The following is an 18,086-nucleotide window of genomic DNA, read 5'->3' on the forward strand; positions in this document are numbered from 1 at the left end:
GTCTCTTGTCATTCCTGTTGGCATGGAATTCTGGATTAGTTTGACAATAAACAATGTAGCTATTGAGGGATGACACATCAAGGATATTGGAAAAAAGGGCAACAGGCCAACGTTTAGTCTGCCTTTTACACGAATATTCAGTAATCATTTCGTCCATATTGTCGACACCTCCTTTTGTCTTATTATAATGAAGTATAATTTCAGGTTTTTGTTTCCTGTCATTGGTGTCAATACTTTCATCGTGATGCATTGTGCTCAGTAATATCACAGATTTTTCTTTCTTGGCTTTATAGGACACCATTGTTGCCTCATTGCAGAAACCGAATACACTCTCGTAGATTGGTCGCTGTGCATTGTGCTTCATTATTGGTGGAATTTCGCGGCGGTTTGGTCTCATTGTACCAACAAGTGTTAGTTGTTTCTGAAGCAAAAAATTGGCCAGTTCTAAATTAGTAAAATAATTATCCATAGTGATATTTTTTCCAGAATGGAAAATTGGTAAAGCTAGTGTTTTCACTATGTTGGAACATAGATCTTTCTGGACTGAAGCGTCAGCTTCTTTTCCACAGTAAATCATACCATTCATCCCATAATAAGTTGCTGAATCGCACATCCAGAAAATTTTTATGCCGTATTTAGCTGGCTTACTGGGCATATATTGGATAAATTTGCAACGTTCCCTAAAGGCAAGAAGTTGTTCGTCCACTGTCACATATTCGCTAGAATTGTAAAGTTTGTAACAGTTCTTGATAAAAAGATTCCATATATAGCTAATAGGCGCTAATTTATCGGTTGCCAACCTCACAGGCCGAGTTCTCTTTTCATCAAAACGAATGCATCTCCAAATAGCCTCAAATCTATCTACGGACATAGTGGCTTTGTAATGTGGATCTGCAAATGGGTTCAGAAATAACTCTCTGATTGGCACATCATATGATTTAGTCGACCCTGCCAGAAGAGTAAGGCCAATATAGGCATATAGTTCCTCTTTAGTTAAATTTTTCCAAGTTTTTTTTTTTCCGAAGCAATACGTTTACCTTCCACATTCGTACACAAAACTACCTCATCTGCAATATCATCTGAAACAAATTTACTGAAAACATCTTTTTTGGACATGAATTGGGAAATTCCGACAGCTCCTTGAGGAACTCTAATAATGTTATGTGATGGGGTGCGTGCATGAGCCACAGCAGTACTGTTCCAAAAAACATTTGTTTTAGATGTTCTACTTGCACATTCTGCTGGATCCATTACTTCTTCATCATCTGAGGAATCGCTGGACGATGAAGTTGATACATTAGCTGGTGGAATATACTCTTCATCCGACAAAGAAATGTCATTGTCTTCATCACTATTGAAAATAATCGCCTCAATTTCTTGGACAGTCAATCCCCTTGATGTAGACTGTGCCATTGTAATCTTAGATGTGAGTAAACTAAAATGAAAAGTAAAAAATAAAGATTACAATCAGGCTTGTGCACTATACACTGTGTGTGCTAAGACCTTGTTAGTCTAAGTTCACATTTGCGTTGTGCGCCGCAGCGTCGTCGCCGCAACGCACAACGCAAACAAAAACGCAGCAAAACGTATGCACATGCGGCCCCATGCGGCGCCTATGTTAAAGATAGGGCCGCACGACGCATGCGTTTTTTAAAAGGTCGGCGCCGCACAAAAAATCCAACATGTTGCGTTTGCCGCGCCCAGACAGGTGCGCCCTAACGCCGCATGCGGCGTAAAACGCAACACAACGCATGCACATGCGGCCCCATGCGGCGCCAATGTTAAAGATAGGGCCGCACGACGCATGCGTTTTGTTGCGGCGGCGACGCTGCGGCGCAAACCGCAAATGTGAACGTACCCTTAGTGTTTGTGTGCTTAGGGTAAAGTACAGCCCCCCTACTCTTACCTTCAATAGATCACTTTCTTGTAAGTGCAGTAGAAGCCTCTGGTTTTGGAGCTCAGAAAGGTTCTTTGTTACAGACCAAAGAAAGCTGACTTCTTCCTCCAAAGTCTCTCCAGCAACTAGGATTTAGGACTAAAGGACCTGTACTGACATCATAATCACGTTACTTTGTGAGGGGAAACTCCCTTCCAGGATCACATTACCATGTCAGGCAGAATCCACACTCTTCCCAGCAACAGCCATCGACCAATAGTCATAAAGACTGAGTCATAAGTTCTTCCCCAACAACAGTACAGACAAAAAGACTGAGGAGTACATGTAAACCAAAGCAGGCCTCAAAGGCCCCAGGTACGTGAATCTGGGGTAGTCACAAAAAAGCGTTGCTATACGAGATGCCTATAACATAAAAATATATGAACAACTGGATATTACTAACAACTATATACCTGAGGATTACCTGGAGTTTCAAAATTCTAACTAATGTAGTTTTACAGATAATAGAAAACAAGTAACCTAGCAGGCCTGCGAGGCCCCAGGTACGCGTTCTAGAGTTAAGGATCGCTTTAAACTCTGGGTGGTTAGAGAAAACCTTAGGCAGCCTCAGAGGTCCTTCAAAGGAGATCTTGGGGTCTCTGGTGGCAGATTAGAAATGTCCAGCACCCGATGGATGGAAGAGGTTATGTCCATGACTAGCGCTGTATTGTTAGGAGGGGATTGGGATCAGAGACCCCTCCGTTTCCCTGTCTGAGTCGGAGTCACAGACGCCTTCCGAATCCTGTGTATCGCTGAGGCGTCCCCTGCTGGCGAGCTGGGGAGGAAGCCTTCACTGGTCGGGGATTACGGAGATCTGCATTGTCTGCCCCTGGAAGGGGACGGTCTAGATGACCTGGAACTACGGTGTCTCTCCCTATAAGGGGATGACCGTGCTATAGGATGACGCAGATGGACTTTACCTATGGGTCCGCTTGTGTCCTGACCTAGACGTGGATGTGCCAGGTCGTTCTGTTCCTGAGTCAAGCTCTCCCTTTGCTTGGTAACGGTCATAGCCGAGGCATGACGCTGCAGAGCCTGAAGCAATGTGAAGGTTTGTTATCTATAGACTGCGTCATAGATTGCGACCTCTGAGTGACCCATTCCGGCGTGACATTAGACACCGAGGCATTGGCAGGGGCTTCTTGGGGCTCTGACACATTAATTTGTATGCAGTTCTGGCAATGCGGGTACGTGCTGCCACTGGGCAGAGCGGTCCCGCAGGCTGTGCAGAATGCATAATAGCAGTCCTGCCTGGTTCTCCTGGACCTTGAGCCCGGCATAGTGCACAGAGTGCAGAAGGGCTGCCGGCAGATGACCTTACAGGGGTAGAGAAAACCTATAGGGGAGCCTTATAGGTAATATGAATTCACAGCTGAGTAAAGAACCCAGCTGTGATCTTACCCCACCAGTGTGCCCCCAGGTCCAGCGCCGAAGATCCACAGTCCTGTGCCCCCCGGAGACTGGCTGCCTGGTCCTGGTCTACAGACCGGGAGATGCAGGGTTAATCTGCAGCAGAAAATGGCTGCTGAGAAGGAGAGGAAGGAGGAGAAGGGGGCGGAGAGCTGGAAAAAGGTGGCAAGGCTGTGTAAAAACGCGCCCTTTCTGTCTCGATCCACCCCCTCTATGACACTGTAGTGTGTCATATTTGTCATCCGGGGGGCAGGGAGGAGGCGGCAGTTTCAGCTAGGCCAAAGCCGGGGCCTAAATTAGATGCCTGAGGCCCAGAAGGGCTCCAGGCCGGCGCGAAAGTCCAGGAGGGGGTCGGATCAGAACCGAACCCCCACCGGATTTAAAGGCAGGATGGCGGTGGGACTATAAGCGGAAGGGGGAGCCTGGTTGGGGTCTCCCTGGGCCAGTAAAGAGCTGATGCTGCCGCAGAGACAGGGGTGCAGGGAGCCCCGTGTCTGTCTGTGCCATGACTGCCTGCACTCCCCCCGGCCCCAACAGGAGCCCGCAGCTGGGCTGGGGTCCCTGGATGCAGGCGCAGTGTGCTGGCCCATTGCTGGGAGCTGTAGAGTGCTGCCTGTACAGGCCCTACCTGAGGTGTCTCAACCTAATATCCCCAGAGGGGGATTAGGGAGGGTGCTGTTGTCACACCTTCAGGGGCCTTTATCCTCACCTTGACCTCAACCCAGAAACCAAAAGGAATTGGGGAAGAAGGGGGGTCTCGACTTCGAACCAGCACCCGAGGGACTGGGGAAGGAGCAACATGGGGAATATCCATCTCTACTTCAACTGGGCACCCCGTAATAGGGGGCCGAGGAAGGAGCCATGCAGGGAGTCTCACAGGAGACCCTCTTTTTCATCTGTAATCCGTTGGAAAAAAAAAAACGGAGTAAAAAAAAAAAAAAAATCTTAGGTGTGCCTCATATGTGACACTAAGCAAAAACTGGAGAACGCTGACGCCGCCCAGGGGTGTATACTGCAGAGGAGGAGCCACAGTTAATCTTTTTCAGATTATGCATAGTGTCGCCTCCTAGTGGACAGCAGCATAACACCCATAGTCCTGTGTCCCCCAATGAGGCGACAGAGTAAATAACCTAGACATGTTAGGTGTCTATGAACTCTTAATGACCTGGAGAAGTGTGTGATTGCACTTGTTTTGCAATTTCACCACACTTGGAATTTTTTTTCCCGTTTTCTAGTACAAGACATGGTAAAACCAATGGTGTGGTTCAAAAGTACAACTTGTCCTGCAAAAAAAATAAGCCCTCACATGGCCATATTGAGGGAAAAATAAAAAAATAAAAAGTTATGGCTCTGGGAAGGAGGGGAGCGAAAAACGAAAACTCAAAAACGAAAAAGGGCCGCGGCATGAAGTGGTTAAAGTTTATTGACAAAATTCTGAGCATGCTACATTTTACAATTCTGGCCACTGTCACCTTGAGGTTATCACTCTGGAACGCTTCAACGTATCCCAAAGATTCTGAGACTGTTTTTTCGCAACATATTGTACTTCATGATAGTGTTAAAAATTCTTTGATAGGACTTGTGTTTATTTTTGGAAAAATAGAAATTTGGCAAAAATTTTCAAACTTAATTTTGATGCCCTTAAATCAGAGTCATGTCACATAAAATAGTTAATAAATAACATTTCCCACATGTCCTCTTTATGTCAGCAACATTTTTGAAAAAAAATAAAAAATTTGTTCGGAAGTTATAAGGGTTAAAAGTTGACCAGCGATTTCTCATTTTTCCAACAAAATTTACATAACCATTTTTATTATTTTTTTTTTTTAGGGACCACCTCACATTTCAAGCGACTGAGGGATCTAGATCAGGGGTCCCCAACTCCAGTCCTCAAGGCCCACCAACAGGTCATGTTTTCAGGATTTCCTTTGCATTGCACAGGTGATGCAATTATTACCTGGGCAAGACTAAAGGTACCGTCACACTAGACGATATCGCTAGCGATCCGTGACGTTGCAGCGTCCTCACTAGCGATATCGTCCAGTGTGACAGGCAGCAGCGATCAGGCCCCTGCTGTGCTGTCGCTGGTCGGGGAAGAAAGTCCAGAACTTTATTTCGTCGCTGGACTCCCCGTAGACATCGCTGAATCGGCGTGTGTGACACCGATTCAGCGATGTCTTCGCTGGTAACCAGGGTAAACATCGGGTTACTAAGAGCAGGGCCGCGCTTAGTAACCCGATGTTTACCCTGGTTACCATCGTTAAAGTAAAAAAAAACAACCGCTACATACTTACCTACCGCTGTCTGTCCTCGGCGCTCTGCTTCTCTGGTCTGGCTGTGAGCACAGCGGCCGGAAAGCAGAGTGGTGACGTCACCGCTCTGCTTTCCGGCTGCCCGGCGCTCACAGCCAGACCAGAGAAGCAGAGCGCCGAGGACAGACAGCGGTAGGTAAGTATGTAGCGTTTGTTTTTTTACTTTTAGGATGGTAACCAGGGTAAACATCGGGTTACTAAGCGCGGCCCTGCGCTTAGTAACCCGATGTTTACCCTGGTTACCGGGGACCTCGGGATCGTTGGTCGCTGGAGAGCTGTCTGTGTGACAGCTCTCCAGCGACCAAACAGCGACGCTGCAGCGATCCGGATCGTTGTCGGTATCGCTGCAGAGTCGCTTAGTGTGACGGTACCTTAAGGAAATCCTGAAAACATGACCTGTTGGTGGGCCTTGAGGACTGGAGTTGGGGACCCCTGATCTAGATGACAGAAAATACCCAAAAGTGACACCATTCTAACATTATAACATTATTAGAACATTCAAGAAGTTTATTAACCCTTCAGGTGCTCAGGAGGACTGAAGCAATGTGGAAGGAAAAAAATGAACATTAAATTTTTCACAAAAAATTTACTTTTGACCCAAACTTTATTTTCACTAGGGTAACAGGAGAAAATGGACCCCAAAATGTGTTGGCGTATTCAGGAGAAATTGTAAGATAACTTATTTGTGGGGGTAAATCTATTCTTTGGGCGCACGGCAGGTCTCAGAAGGCAAGGAGAGCCATTTAACTTTTTGAATGTAAAATTTGCTGGAATAATTAGCGGATGCCATGTCGCTTTTAGGCCAAGTGCACACGTTGCAGAATTGCCGCAGAAATGTCCGCAGCAATTCTGCAACTCCTGCCGCGGGTATATCGCATGCGGAATTGGCATGTGGATTCCCGCTAAACACTAGCGTTTTGCAAGCGTAATTAGCTTGCAGAATGCTAGCGTTTTCCAAGTGATCTGTAGCATCGCTTGGAAAACTGATTGACAGGTTGGTCACACTTGTCAAACAGTGTTTGAAAAGTGTGACCAACTTTTTATTATTGATGCTGCCTATGCAGCATCAATAGTAAAAAGATATGTTAAAAATAAAAAATAAAACAATCGTGATATTCTCACCTTCCAGCGTCCCCCGCAGCCTTCCCGCTCCTCGTGATGCTCCCATTCCCATCCACCCTGGGTACCAACCGCACATGATCCGCTTACTTCCCGGATGGTGGGCATAGCCACATGTGGGAAGTAAACGGATCAATGCATTCCTATGTGTGCAGAATCCCCGCGATTCCGCACAAAGAATGAACATGCTGCGTTTTTTTCCAGAATGCGATTTCGCCGCGGAAAAAAACATGTGCACAAAAATTGCGGATTGCATTTTAATAAATAAGATGCTTAATGTAAGTGGGTTTTTTTAGCGAAAAAACATGAACATGTGCACATAGCCTTAGAGAGCCCCTGATGTGTCTAAACCCCTCACCAGTGACCCCATTTCAGAAATGCTCCTCAGGGAGTTTATCCAGCGGTATAAAGTGAGCATTTTGAACCCACAGGTACGACACAGAATTTGAGAACATTAGGTTGTCACATTGAATATGTTGTCATTAGTGTTGGGCACAAGTGCTTACTACTCCAGTTTGCATCGGGTGCTTGGGTGTGCACCAAATATCGCGGGTGCTCAAGTGACATGCTCGAGACCCTAATCCACGATGCTCTGTGCATACCCAGTAGCGAACACTTGCGCTCAACACTAGCCCTCATATTGTCATTTTTGTTCTATTACTTTTTTAAAAAAAAACTATTCTAACTCCAACTCTAACCTCAACTGCAAAGAATGGAGAAAAAAAAAAAATAGTATTTTATCATTTTTTATCCAACTAAGGGGGGTTTTAGTTACTATTTTCTTTTCTTTTGATCAGGCCAGTCTCACACGACCAGATAATTCCGGTACCGGAAAAATCGGTACCGGAATTATCCGTGTCCGTGCGTTTATGTGGCACATCAGTGTGGCACACGTGCGGCATCCGTGTGCCGACTGAGGACCACACGCACCGTGCAGGACACAGCGCTACAGTTAAGCGCTGTCCTCTGCATCTGGTGCTGAAGCCCCATTCATTTCCTCTCTCCAGCATCGTTCGCTGGAGAGAAGATATGAAAAATCTTTTTTTTTTTTTTTTTTTGTTGTTGTTTAAAAAAAACAGATCCCTGTCCCCAACCCCCTGTGCGCCCCCCCCCCCCCCCACTTTCCCCCCTGCTGTTAATAAAATACTTACCCGGCTCCCTCGCTGCTTCCTGTCCTCGCCGCAGCTTCTCCTGTATGAGCGGTCACGTGGTGCCGCCTATTAGGCCGCCGTCACACATGCGAGTTTTACGGACGTAAGAGCGCAGAATCTACGTCCGTAAAACTCGCAAAAAATACGGCACAATTATTCTCTATGCCCCTGCTCCTATTTGCCGTATTTTACTGATCAGTATTATACGGCTTTCTAAGGCCGTACAAAATCGCAGCATGCTGCGTTTGTCACCGTACTGCGCAAGAAATACGCCAATGAAAGTCTATGGAAGCGTGAAAAATACGGATTACACACGGACAAGCAGTGTGACTTGCGAGAAATACGCAGCGCTGTTAGAGAGAAAAGCCGGTAATTCAGTGCGGTGTACAGTAAAATCACACTGACAGCTTACAGTAGAATAGGTAGAATAAATGTGTACACATAGAATAGGTATATATATATATATGTCAGTGAGACACATATATGTATATATATTAATATTTATTCCAGCGCTAGACAGCTTGAAAGCCGGTAATTCAATTACCGGCTTTTTCCTTCTCCTTCCTAAAACCCGACATGATTTGAGACATGGTTTACATACAGTAAACCATGTCTTCTCTCCATTTTTTTTGCAGATTCCACACTACTAATGTCAGTAGTGTGTAACTGCAAAATTTGGCCGTTCTAGCTCTTAAAATAAAGGGTTAAATGGCGGAAAAAATTGGCGTGGGCTCCCGCGCAATTTTCTCCGCCAGAGTAGTAAAGCCAGTGACTGAGGGCAGATATTAATAGCCTGGAGAGGGTCCACGGTTATTGGCCCCCCCCTGGCTAAAAATATCTGCCCCCAGCCACCCCAGAAAAGGCACATCTGGAAGATGCGCCTATTCTGGTACTTGGCCACTCTCTTCCCATTCCCGTGTAGCGGTGGGATATGGGGTAATGAAGGGTTAATGCCACCTTGCTATTGTAAGGTGACATTAAGCCTAATTAATAATGGAGAGGCGTCAATTATGACACCTATCCATTATTAATCCAATACTAGTAAAGGGTTAAATAAAACACAAACACATTTTTTAAAATTATTTTAATGAAATAAAAACAATGGTTGTTGCAGTATTTTATTCAACGCCCAATCCAGTCACTGAAGACCCTCGCTCTGTGAGTAAAAAAACATAATAAACCAACAATATACTTACCCTCCGCAGATCTGTAACGTCCAACGATGTAAATCCTTCTGAAGGGGTTAAAACATTTTGCAGCAAGGAGCTGTGCTAATGCACGCTGCTCCTCGCTGCAAAACCCCAGGGAATGAGGCTAAAAATAGATCAATGATCTATATTTAGCTTCATTTGCGGTGAGGCGCCCTCTGCTGGCTGTTCATAGATCGTGGGAAATTACCTAGAAAGCTCCCTGGCTTACATTTACATCGTTGGACGTTACAGATCTGCAGAGGGTAAGTATATTGTTGGTTTATTATGTTTTTTTACTCACAGAACGAGGGTCTTCAGTGACTGGATTGGGCGTTGAATAAAATACTGCAACAACCATTGTTTTTATTTCATTAAAATAATTTTAAAAAATGTGTTTGTGTTTTATTTAACCCTTTACTAGTATTGGATTAATAATGGATAGGTGTCATAATTGACGCCTCTCCATTATTAATTAGGCTTAATGTCACCTTACAATAGCAAGGTGGCATTAACCCTTCATTACCCCATATCCCACCGCTACACGGGAATGGGAAGAGAGTGGCCAAGTGCCAGAATAGGCGCATCTTCCAGATGTGCCTTTTCTGGGGTGGCTGGGGGCAGATATTTTTAGCCAGGGGGGGGCCAATAACCGTGGACCCTCTCCAGGCTATTAATATCTGCCCTCAGTCACTGGCTTTACTACTCTGGCGGAGAAAATTGCGCGGGAGCCCACGCCAATTTTTTCCGCCATTTAACCCTTTATTTTAAGAGCTAGAACGGCCAAATTTTGCAGATACACACTACTGACATTAGTAGTGTGGAATCTGCAAAAAAAATGGAGAGAAGACATGGTTTACTGTATGTAAACCATGTCTCAAATCATGTCGGGTTTTAGGAAGGAGAAGGAAAAAGCCGGTAATTGAAATACCGGCTTTCAAGCTGTCTAGCGCTGGAATAAATATTAATATATATACATATATGTGTCTCACTGACATATATATATATATATATATATATATATATATACCTATTCTATGTGTACACATTTATTCTACCTATTCTACTGTAAGCTGTCAGTGTGATTTTACTGTACACCGCACTGAATTACCGGCTTTTCTCTCTAATATATGTGTCTACTGACATTATATATATATATATATATATATATATATATATATATATATATATATATAGACAGTATATATATATTTTCTTTTCTTTTTGGGACACATGGATCACTTCTATAGCGGTATGTTGGTTTTGCTAGCCTGCGAGAAAACCACGCAGTACGGATGCCATACGGATTACATACGGAGGATGCCATGCGCAAAAAACGCTGACACACCCTGCCTACGGAGGAGCTACGGACCACTTTTTTCGGGACTTTTCAGCGTATTACGGCCGTAATATAAGGACCGTATTGTTTTACGCTGTGTGTGACGCCGGCCTTACAGTGATGAATATGCAGCTCCACCTCCCATAGGGGTGGAGCCGCATATTCATCACTGTAATGGGCGGCACCACATGACCGCTCATACAGGAAAAGCTGCGGCGAGGACAGGAAGCAGCGCCAGTGAAGGAGCCGGGTAAGTATTTTATTAACAGCTGGGGGGACGCACAGGGGGTGGGAGGGGGTTGGGGACAGGGATCTGTTTTTTAAACAACAACAAAAAAAAAAAAAAAAAAAAAAAGATTTTTCATATCTTCTCTCCAGCGAACGATGCTGGAGAGAAGAAATGAATGGGGCTTCAGCACCACGCTAGGGGGACAGCGCTTACTGTAGTGCTGTCTCCTGCACAGCACACGGACTGCACACGTGTGCGGTACGTGTTTTACACGGACCCATTGACTTTAATGAGTCCGTGTAATACGTGCGCTCCCACGATCACTGACATGTCTCCGTGTTTTCCAAACGGACACACGGTCCGTGAAAACACGCTGACATGTGCAGAGACACATTGATTTTAATGTGTCTACGTGAGTCAGTGTCTCCGGTACGTGAGGAAACTGTCACCTCACGTACCGGAGCCGCTGACGTGTGAAACCGGCCTCAATGCGATAGTCTATTACTGTGAAAAAAAAAAATAGGAAAAAATTCCTAGTGTTGCTGGGTACAGTTTGGCAGATCTCAGCGGGCGTACTGTGCATGCACCCGCCATTTTCTGTTCCAGGAAGAGGACACCGGGCTGGGGGACAGATCAGGAGGATCCAAAGATGGCAGAGGTATCGGGATGGTCTCGGGGGGCATCATTTATCTCTTTTCTGTATATCATGTCAGAAGAGAGAAATCATTTTAACAGAGGGTAAAAAAAAAATAATAATAATTGAGATCGCCATTATTCACTGAATAACGGTGATCACATGATTGAGTGCCTCAGCTAACCCCGGTAGCAAGACCCCCGGAGATTTTCCAACTCGAGGGGGTCATCTGACCGCTCATGTGACCGCGACATCATCGAAGGTCCTTTACTCACTGCATTCTAAGGAACAGAGGGAGACGCTTGCACCGCTGTGATCCAGGGCCTGTCCGAGGGTGAGTATATCCATGTTTTTTATTTTTATTCTTTATTTTTAACATGAATATGGATCCCAGGGCCTGAAGGAGAGTCTCCTCTCCTCCAGACCCTGGGAACCACATGCCGTATAAGATGACCCCCGTCTTATACGGCGGGCATATCCCAAATTCCATATTTTACATGGAAAAGTTGGGGGTCGTCTTATACGCCCAGTCGTCATACGCCAGAAAATACGGTAAGCGCAGCAGCCCAAAATCGGCCTATGAGTATAATGTCTCGCGAGCCCCAGCACCTCTGAAATGGTGCCAACGTGGGAGGAGCGCAGGTGTTATTTTTATTTCACGGGAAAGAACACTTGAAAATATAAATAAATAAGTAGTCGAGGTTGTGGACAACTTTTTTAAAAAGGTATGATCATCTCAGCCATGACCAAGATGATATAAATATATAGAATCTGTGTATTCTCTATTCGTCGGCCACAGGAGGTTGGGGACTCAAACAATAATAATAATAATTTTATTTATATAGCGCCAACATATTCCGCAGCGCTTTACAAATTATAACAATGGAGTGAAGCGCAGTAGCACAGCGCGCTCCGAATAGTGGATGGGAGTTAGGCTATGTGCACACGTTGCAGATTTCCTGAGGATCTGCTGCGTTTTTTCCTACGCAGATCAGTAAGGGATTTACAGTACAATGTAAATCAATGGGAAAAAAAAACGCTGTGCTAATGGTGCAGAAAAAAAAAACCTACAAAATCCACAAAAGAAACGTACAAAATCAACAAAAAAAAAGGGACACGGATTTTGCCCTGTGCTTTCTGCCAATAAATGCAGAATCTGCACAGAACATTCCACAGTCTAATCTGCAACGTGTGCACATAGCCTCATGGAAACATGAGTGCCGTCCTTCTGGCCGGTTAAAGATCGCCAGCTGATTGCTGGACGACAAGTATGCAGACATTCCTGCCTCAGTCATTAATGGTGGAGCTAGAAAATCCCCTTTAAAGAAGACATGTCACGGCTTTATTTAAACAGAGTGCTTCATCCAATTGCTGCTGTTTTGCCAATTCTGGAAGTGAATTTTATTTTTCTTGTGCGCCCCTACGCTTCAAAGTTATGACCCCAGAGATAATATAAGAAGGAAAAAAGAAAAAAAAAACAAAAAAAAAACCACACATTTTCCTTCAAATCAATTGGATGCATATGGGAGAACTTCTGTGGGCGTTTCCTTTTTCTCTTCTGAAGAAGCTGGCCAATCAAAACACGGCGCACCCACAGACGTTCTATGGTATACGCCCAGTTAATTACGCAAAAAAAAAAAAATTTTTAAAAAGCAAGAAGATTTTATATGGATCATCAAGTAGAATCCGATTTGTACGGATACAATGCCATTACCAACATAGGAATCTGTATTTGATCATATACATTTTATACAGGTGATGTACAGATACAAATGTCGATATGGATGTAAGTCATTATTTATTTTTTTTTTTAAATGACAATTGGATGATTTTTCTTACGCTTGTCTAAACCCAGCCTAAGGGCTCATTCACACTGGCGAGTAACCAGCGTGTAACTTGGACAAGTGCTATCCGATGCTTTATCGGATAGCACTAGCTCCAATAAATTATCGCTGCATGCTGTGATTGGCAGTGTATATCGGGCAGTGAGCACCAATACAAGTCTATGGATGCATGGCAAACATCAGACTGCACTCCTTTGTCGTCCGAGTGCAGTCTAATATACGTCGTCTCACAGACAGAATGGAGAAATTAAGCGCTTGGCTGTCCCATGGACAACAAATGGAGGAAAGGTCACGCATTTAAACCTCCAAATCATTCGGAACGGGACAGCAGAACTCCATTCTTATAGTCCCAGGGAATAACACTTCTTGAAAATAACCTTTAAAATGTCTATGGACACCGTCGCACAGATTTTATTTTTTTTTTATTATTGTTCATTTGCTTTCACTTTGTGCTGCAGAGCATCTGTAAGTCCCTATATTTAGCAAAGTCATCTGCAACAACGTTATAAATGAGTCAGATGTCTTTGCGGTCCACCTCCCTTTCCTCAGTGTAAGGGCTCATTCACACAACCATATTTTTGGCCGGTATGCGGTCCATGAAAAGGAGACCCTCGGACAAGTGTTAGGAGGGAAAGCACACGAGGCGCAGAAGAGAAGCTGTGCCGATATACAAATTATTTAAGCCAGCAGCATTTTGGAGACCCCATAGCATCAGCCTCTACAGAGAGTGGAAAATGATAGAGAAAATGGTTCAAGGCACCAGAAAATGACCAAAATACATACTGGACCTGGTGAAGTTGGCGGACAGGCAAAACATCCAATCATGGTCTTTCTTTATTGGCAGGAGCAGTCTGAGACTTGTGGTGAACAGAACATTTCCTGTATACCGACCAGTACCAGGATTATACACTAGTCCTAGAACTTACCGGGTCCTGAACAATAATGGGAAGATCCGGCAAATACTTTGGCTTCGTTTTGCTCACAGACAAGTTCGATATTTGCATCAAGATGTCTCTGCTGTATGTGATTCTGCCTGCACATAGAAAGACACGGGTGGGTAAGAAACGGAGAATAAATTCCCATTGCTAACAAACCCAATTTGCAATGGGGGCTGAATAATTTTGATTTCGGCTGTACGTCTCCCGCTGGGAAATCTCATTTGGGCCTTCCGGACCGTTGCTAAAGCCTTCGCATAAGCAGCACATTACCTTTAATGCCATCTTTGCATTGATCGGTAAGTTTAGCTTGCGAGGTCAACGCGAGTATGGCACCTGCAAAACAAACACTGAAAGTCGCGTTATCATATCTATGCTTCCTCAATCGTGGACCCCCGTGCTGTGATGTTCAGTGGGTCCAGGACCCTGGATAATGAAGCCTCCATCTGCCCTTCTCAGACATATCAGCAGAGCCTCAGGGTAAGAGCACTGAATGGTGCTGTACCCACGGCTCAATTCCTACAGGGCGTCAGACCCCGTGCTCTGGATCACTAGGACCCCCACATCTACCCTGTGTAGAGGCGATAACCATTTACATTATATAAAATGACTGATTGGAGGAAGACAAGTGTACGAGTACTCACCCTTGTCAGGAATGGTGCGACGAATCGGTCTTGCTGGCTGAAGAGGCCTACGGCTCAGTCTTCCAACTTCCATGTTATTTCTCAGCAGCACCTCACAACCTGACAAAATAATGTTACAGTCACTACATGGGGAAGTCATTCAGGTGATAGCCTGTCGGAATAAAATGACTGTTCAAACCAAGCACTCAGTGCATCCTTGCATTTGCTACACAGATCAGCGCACCTACCCACCTGTTTTCCATCTATCGTCGCCTTTTTCTGGCTCCTGTAAAGTCAGAGCTGTCTATAAAAGGAAAAGGCAGCAGAAATAAATGAGATGGTGCACTGGTCAGTCTGGCCACACCGAGGGTGCACAGTCTGTGCCTGGATGAGATGGTGCATTGTTCAGTCTGGCCACACCGAGGGTGCACAGTCTGTCCCTGGATGAGATGGTGCACTGTTCAGTCTGGCCACACCGAAGGTGCACAGTCTGTGCCTGGATGAGATGGTGCACTGTTCAGTCTGGTCACAATGAGGGTGCACAGTCTGCGCCTGGATGAGATGGTGCACTGTTCAATCTGGCCACACCGAGGGTGCACAGTCTGCGCCTGGATGAGATGGTGCATTGTTCAGTCTGGCCACACAGAGGGTGCACAGTCTGTGCCTGGATGAGATGGTGCACTGTTCAGTCTGGTCACACCGAGGGTGCACAGTCTGTGCCTGGATGAGATGGTGCACTGTTCAATCTGGCCACACCGAGGGTGCACAGTCTGTGCCTGGATGAGATGGTGCACTGTTCAGTCTGCCCACACCGAGGGTGCACAGTCTGTCCCTGGATGAGATGGTGCACTGTTCAGTCTGGCCACACCGAGGGTGCACAGTCTGTGCCTGGTTTGAACAGTCAATTTGTGTTGACAGATACTGCAATTTTCTAAACTTATCAAAACTATACATTTTGGTATCACCGTAATCGTACTGACCTGAAGAGTCAAACGGTCCGGTCAATACCCCCACACAAAAAAATCCATTGTGGAATTGAAATTTGCCAAACTTACATTTTTTTCCCTACATATTTCACTACATCACATGATAAAATGGATGGGGTCATTGAAAAGTACAACTCGTCCTGCAAACACAGGCCCGTAAATGCCTTGGTGGACGGAAAAGATTACCTACCGAGAATTGGGATGTCCCAAAACAAGAAAGCACCGTATGGAGAGCATTTGCAACCAGGAAATCAACAAAATAAAAAAAGCGAAACCTCTCCATGCACCTCAGAGTGTCTACAGAGCATAAGAGATCACCACACAGCACTGCACGGAGAGACTAATCTAGAAGAAACCCCTAGGGAGAGACCACCGCAGAAAGAGCCCTTCTTCCAAAGGAAAGATCAGAGTATCCCAGGTCTAACCCATAGTATTTAAAGAGGGAGAGGACCAGAAAGCAGCTTAGCAAATCTGATCAGCCGAAGCATTAGTCCTCTCTGCCCAAGAGGTAGCCATGGCTCTAGAATCAGCCTTAATCTCCAGAGGGGGATTGTGACCTGATGCTGAACAAGCTAAGGTTATGGCTGTTCTAACTCGCCGAGATATGGTGAATTCAGTAGCCCCCTTACCTTTATTCGGACCATGACACAATGCAAACACTGACGAGGACTTATGCCAGGGGCTCGTGACTGCAAGGTACCATATTTAAGCAGACACCTCCTGATGTCCAAAGAAGGAAAAACTAACTAGTCCTAATATTTTGGACTCTCACAGATAGTTCAGTCTATTTCCTTTTACAAAAGAATTGAAAAGTTGAGTGGGCTCCCACATAATGTTTATAACCAGAAGAGGGAAAGCCGACAGCTGATGCTAATATTCTGGAAGATGCCAATAGCCATAAAGGTTCACAGGATATTAATATCAGCTCACAGCTGTTTGCTTAGCCTTTCCTGGCTAGTTTACAGGAGAACCCCAGAAGAAAAAATGACATAGGGTCCCCCTATAAAATCTAACCAGCAAAGGCTAGGCAAACATTGCAGGCTATTATTAATAGCCTAGAAAGGCGCCATGGATATTGGCCCCCTCCCAGCCAAAAAACAACAACAAAAAAACGAACAACAACTCTCAGCCGCCCCAGAAAAGGTACATCTTTAACATGCAATGTAACGGTTTGGGGGGGGTTGGTGTCACCTTTGTACTGTCAGGTGACATCAAGCCCACAAGTTAATAATTTACTGTACCCATAGTGATATTATAAGTAAAAAAAAACACCCAGAGTAAAGTCCTTTATTTGAAATGACAGTCCTTTATTGAACCTAATTTAAACAATACTCACCGAACGCCTAATCAACTGAAGCGGTCTCCTGTAACAAAAATAAAATAAACCACAATATTCCTCACCAGGCCGCCAAGAAGATAATAATCGATAATGTCCCACGAAGATTCTGATAACTGTGTTAAATAAATTACAGCAGGTCCAATACCACTCCATAGAGAGAGAGAATTTTAGTCTAGGAAGAGGTTTCACATGTACCCATTCAGATGGAGACGTTTATTCTCAGCGAGGTAAGGCAAGCGTAGGACCTGGTATAAGAGAGATGCCGTAAAGTGGCTACCAGGTACACATAAAATTGGCCATTTTTATGCGCTAAACGCTCTCATTTTTCATATTTCTAGTGCAGTAATGCAGTTCAAATTTCGTATTTCAAGTTTGTATGTTCTAGCGCTGCAGTGTGCTGCCCTATTTATTTAACTATATACGAGTTGGCGACTCTAGGTTCAGCACCTGTTCACACTTAGTCTATGTTTGGATGTGCAGGTCAGGTTTTTGAAATGTTTTTGAAATCTGATAACTGTGTGTCTCTGTGTGTGTGTGCGGATCTGTGTAGGCAGGCATCGCCTGATGGGACTACTGCTCCCATCCAACTATGTCTGCTGTCACATATAACAGTGACAGCATTAGCCAATGATGGGGCAGTCTCCCTGCACAGTGGTGGTTCCCCGGCCATCACTTCATACTGACAGGAGGTAATCCTCCACAGTGTATTCCTCCACGGCCGGGAGAGAGGTCACCAGAGTTCATGCCGTCACCGGCAACGCTGTGTAAGAAAATTCTCACGCAGTGGAGCCGTAAAGTGAGAGCACAAACTCCGGTGACCTTCAGTGATGCCCTGCAGGAGCGATTATCTCCTGTCAGTGCATCGCCGGAGGCCCTGTAGAACAGTGACATCTCCTTATGTGACAGCTCTATAGGGGAGATCGTCGTGGGACACTCGTTATTAAATGGATTACATCGGAACAGGGAGTATGTGTTGGTTTATTTATTTTTAATTTTGCATTAGAACGGGGGCGTCACGTGGATTAGCTGTGTAATAAATATG

The 18,086-nt window shown here is 45.0% G+C and overlaps 1 protein-coding gene across 2 annotated transcripts in view; it reads right to left on the reverse strand.

The window, feature by feature from the left end:
- C6H8orf88 (chromosome 6 C8orf88 homolog) overlaps positions 1-18,086 on the reverse strand; it is a 56,165-nt gene that overhangs the window by 26,916 nt on the left and 11,163 nt on the right. The window contains exons 2-4 of one of the 2 annotated variants that reach the window (XM_069731592.1): positions 14,741-14,839; positions 14,370-14,432; positions 14,088-14,194 (exon numbers count right to left, since the gene is read on the reverse strand). In XM_069731592.1, coding sequence (XP_069587693.1) covers positions 14,088-14,194; positions 14,370-14,432; positions 14,741-14,839 — 269 coding nt within the window. The remainder of the gene's footprint in view (positions 1-14,087; positions 14,195-14,369; positions 14,433-14,740; positions 14,840-18,086) is intronic. The other variant, XM_069731593.1, reaches the window with a different exon arrangement.

This window comes from Ranitomeya imitator, chromosome 6 (assembly GCF_032444005.1).
Source record: "Ranitomeya imitator isolate aRanImi1 chromosome 6, aRanImi1.pri, whole genome shotgun sequence".
Lineage (NCBI taxonomy): Eukaryota > Metazoa > Chordata > Amphibia > Anura > Dendrobatidae > Ranitomeya > Ranitomeya imitator.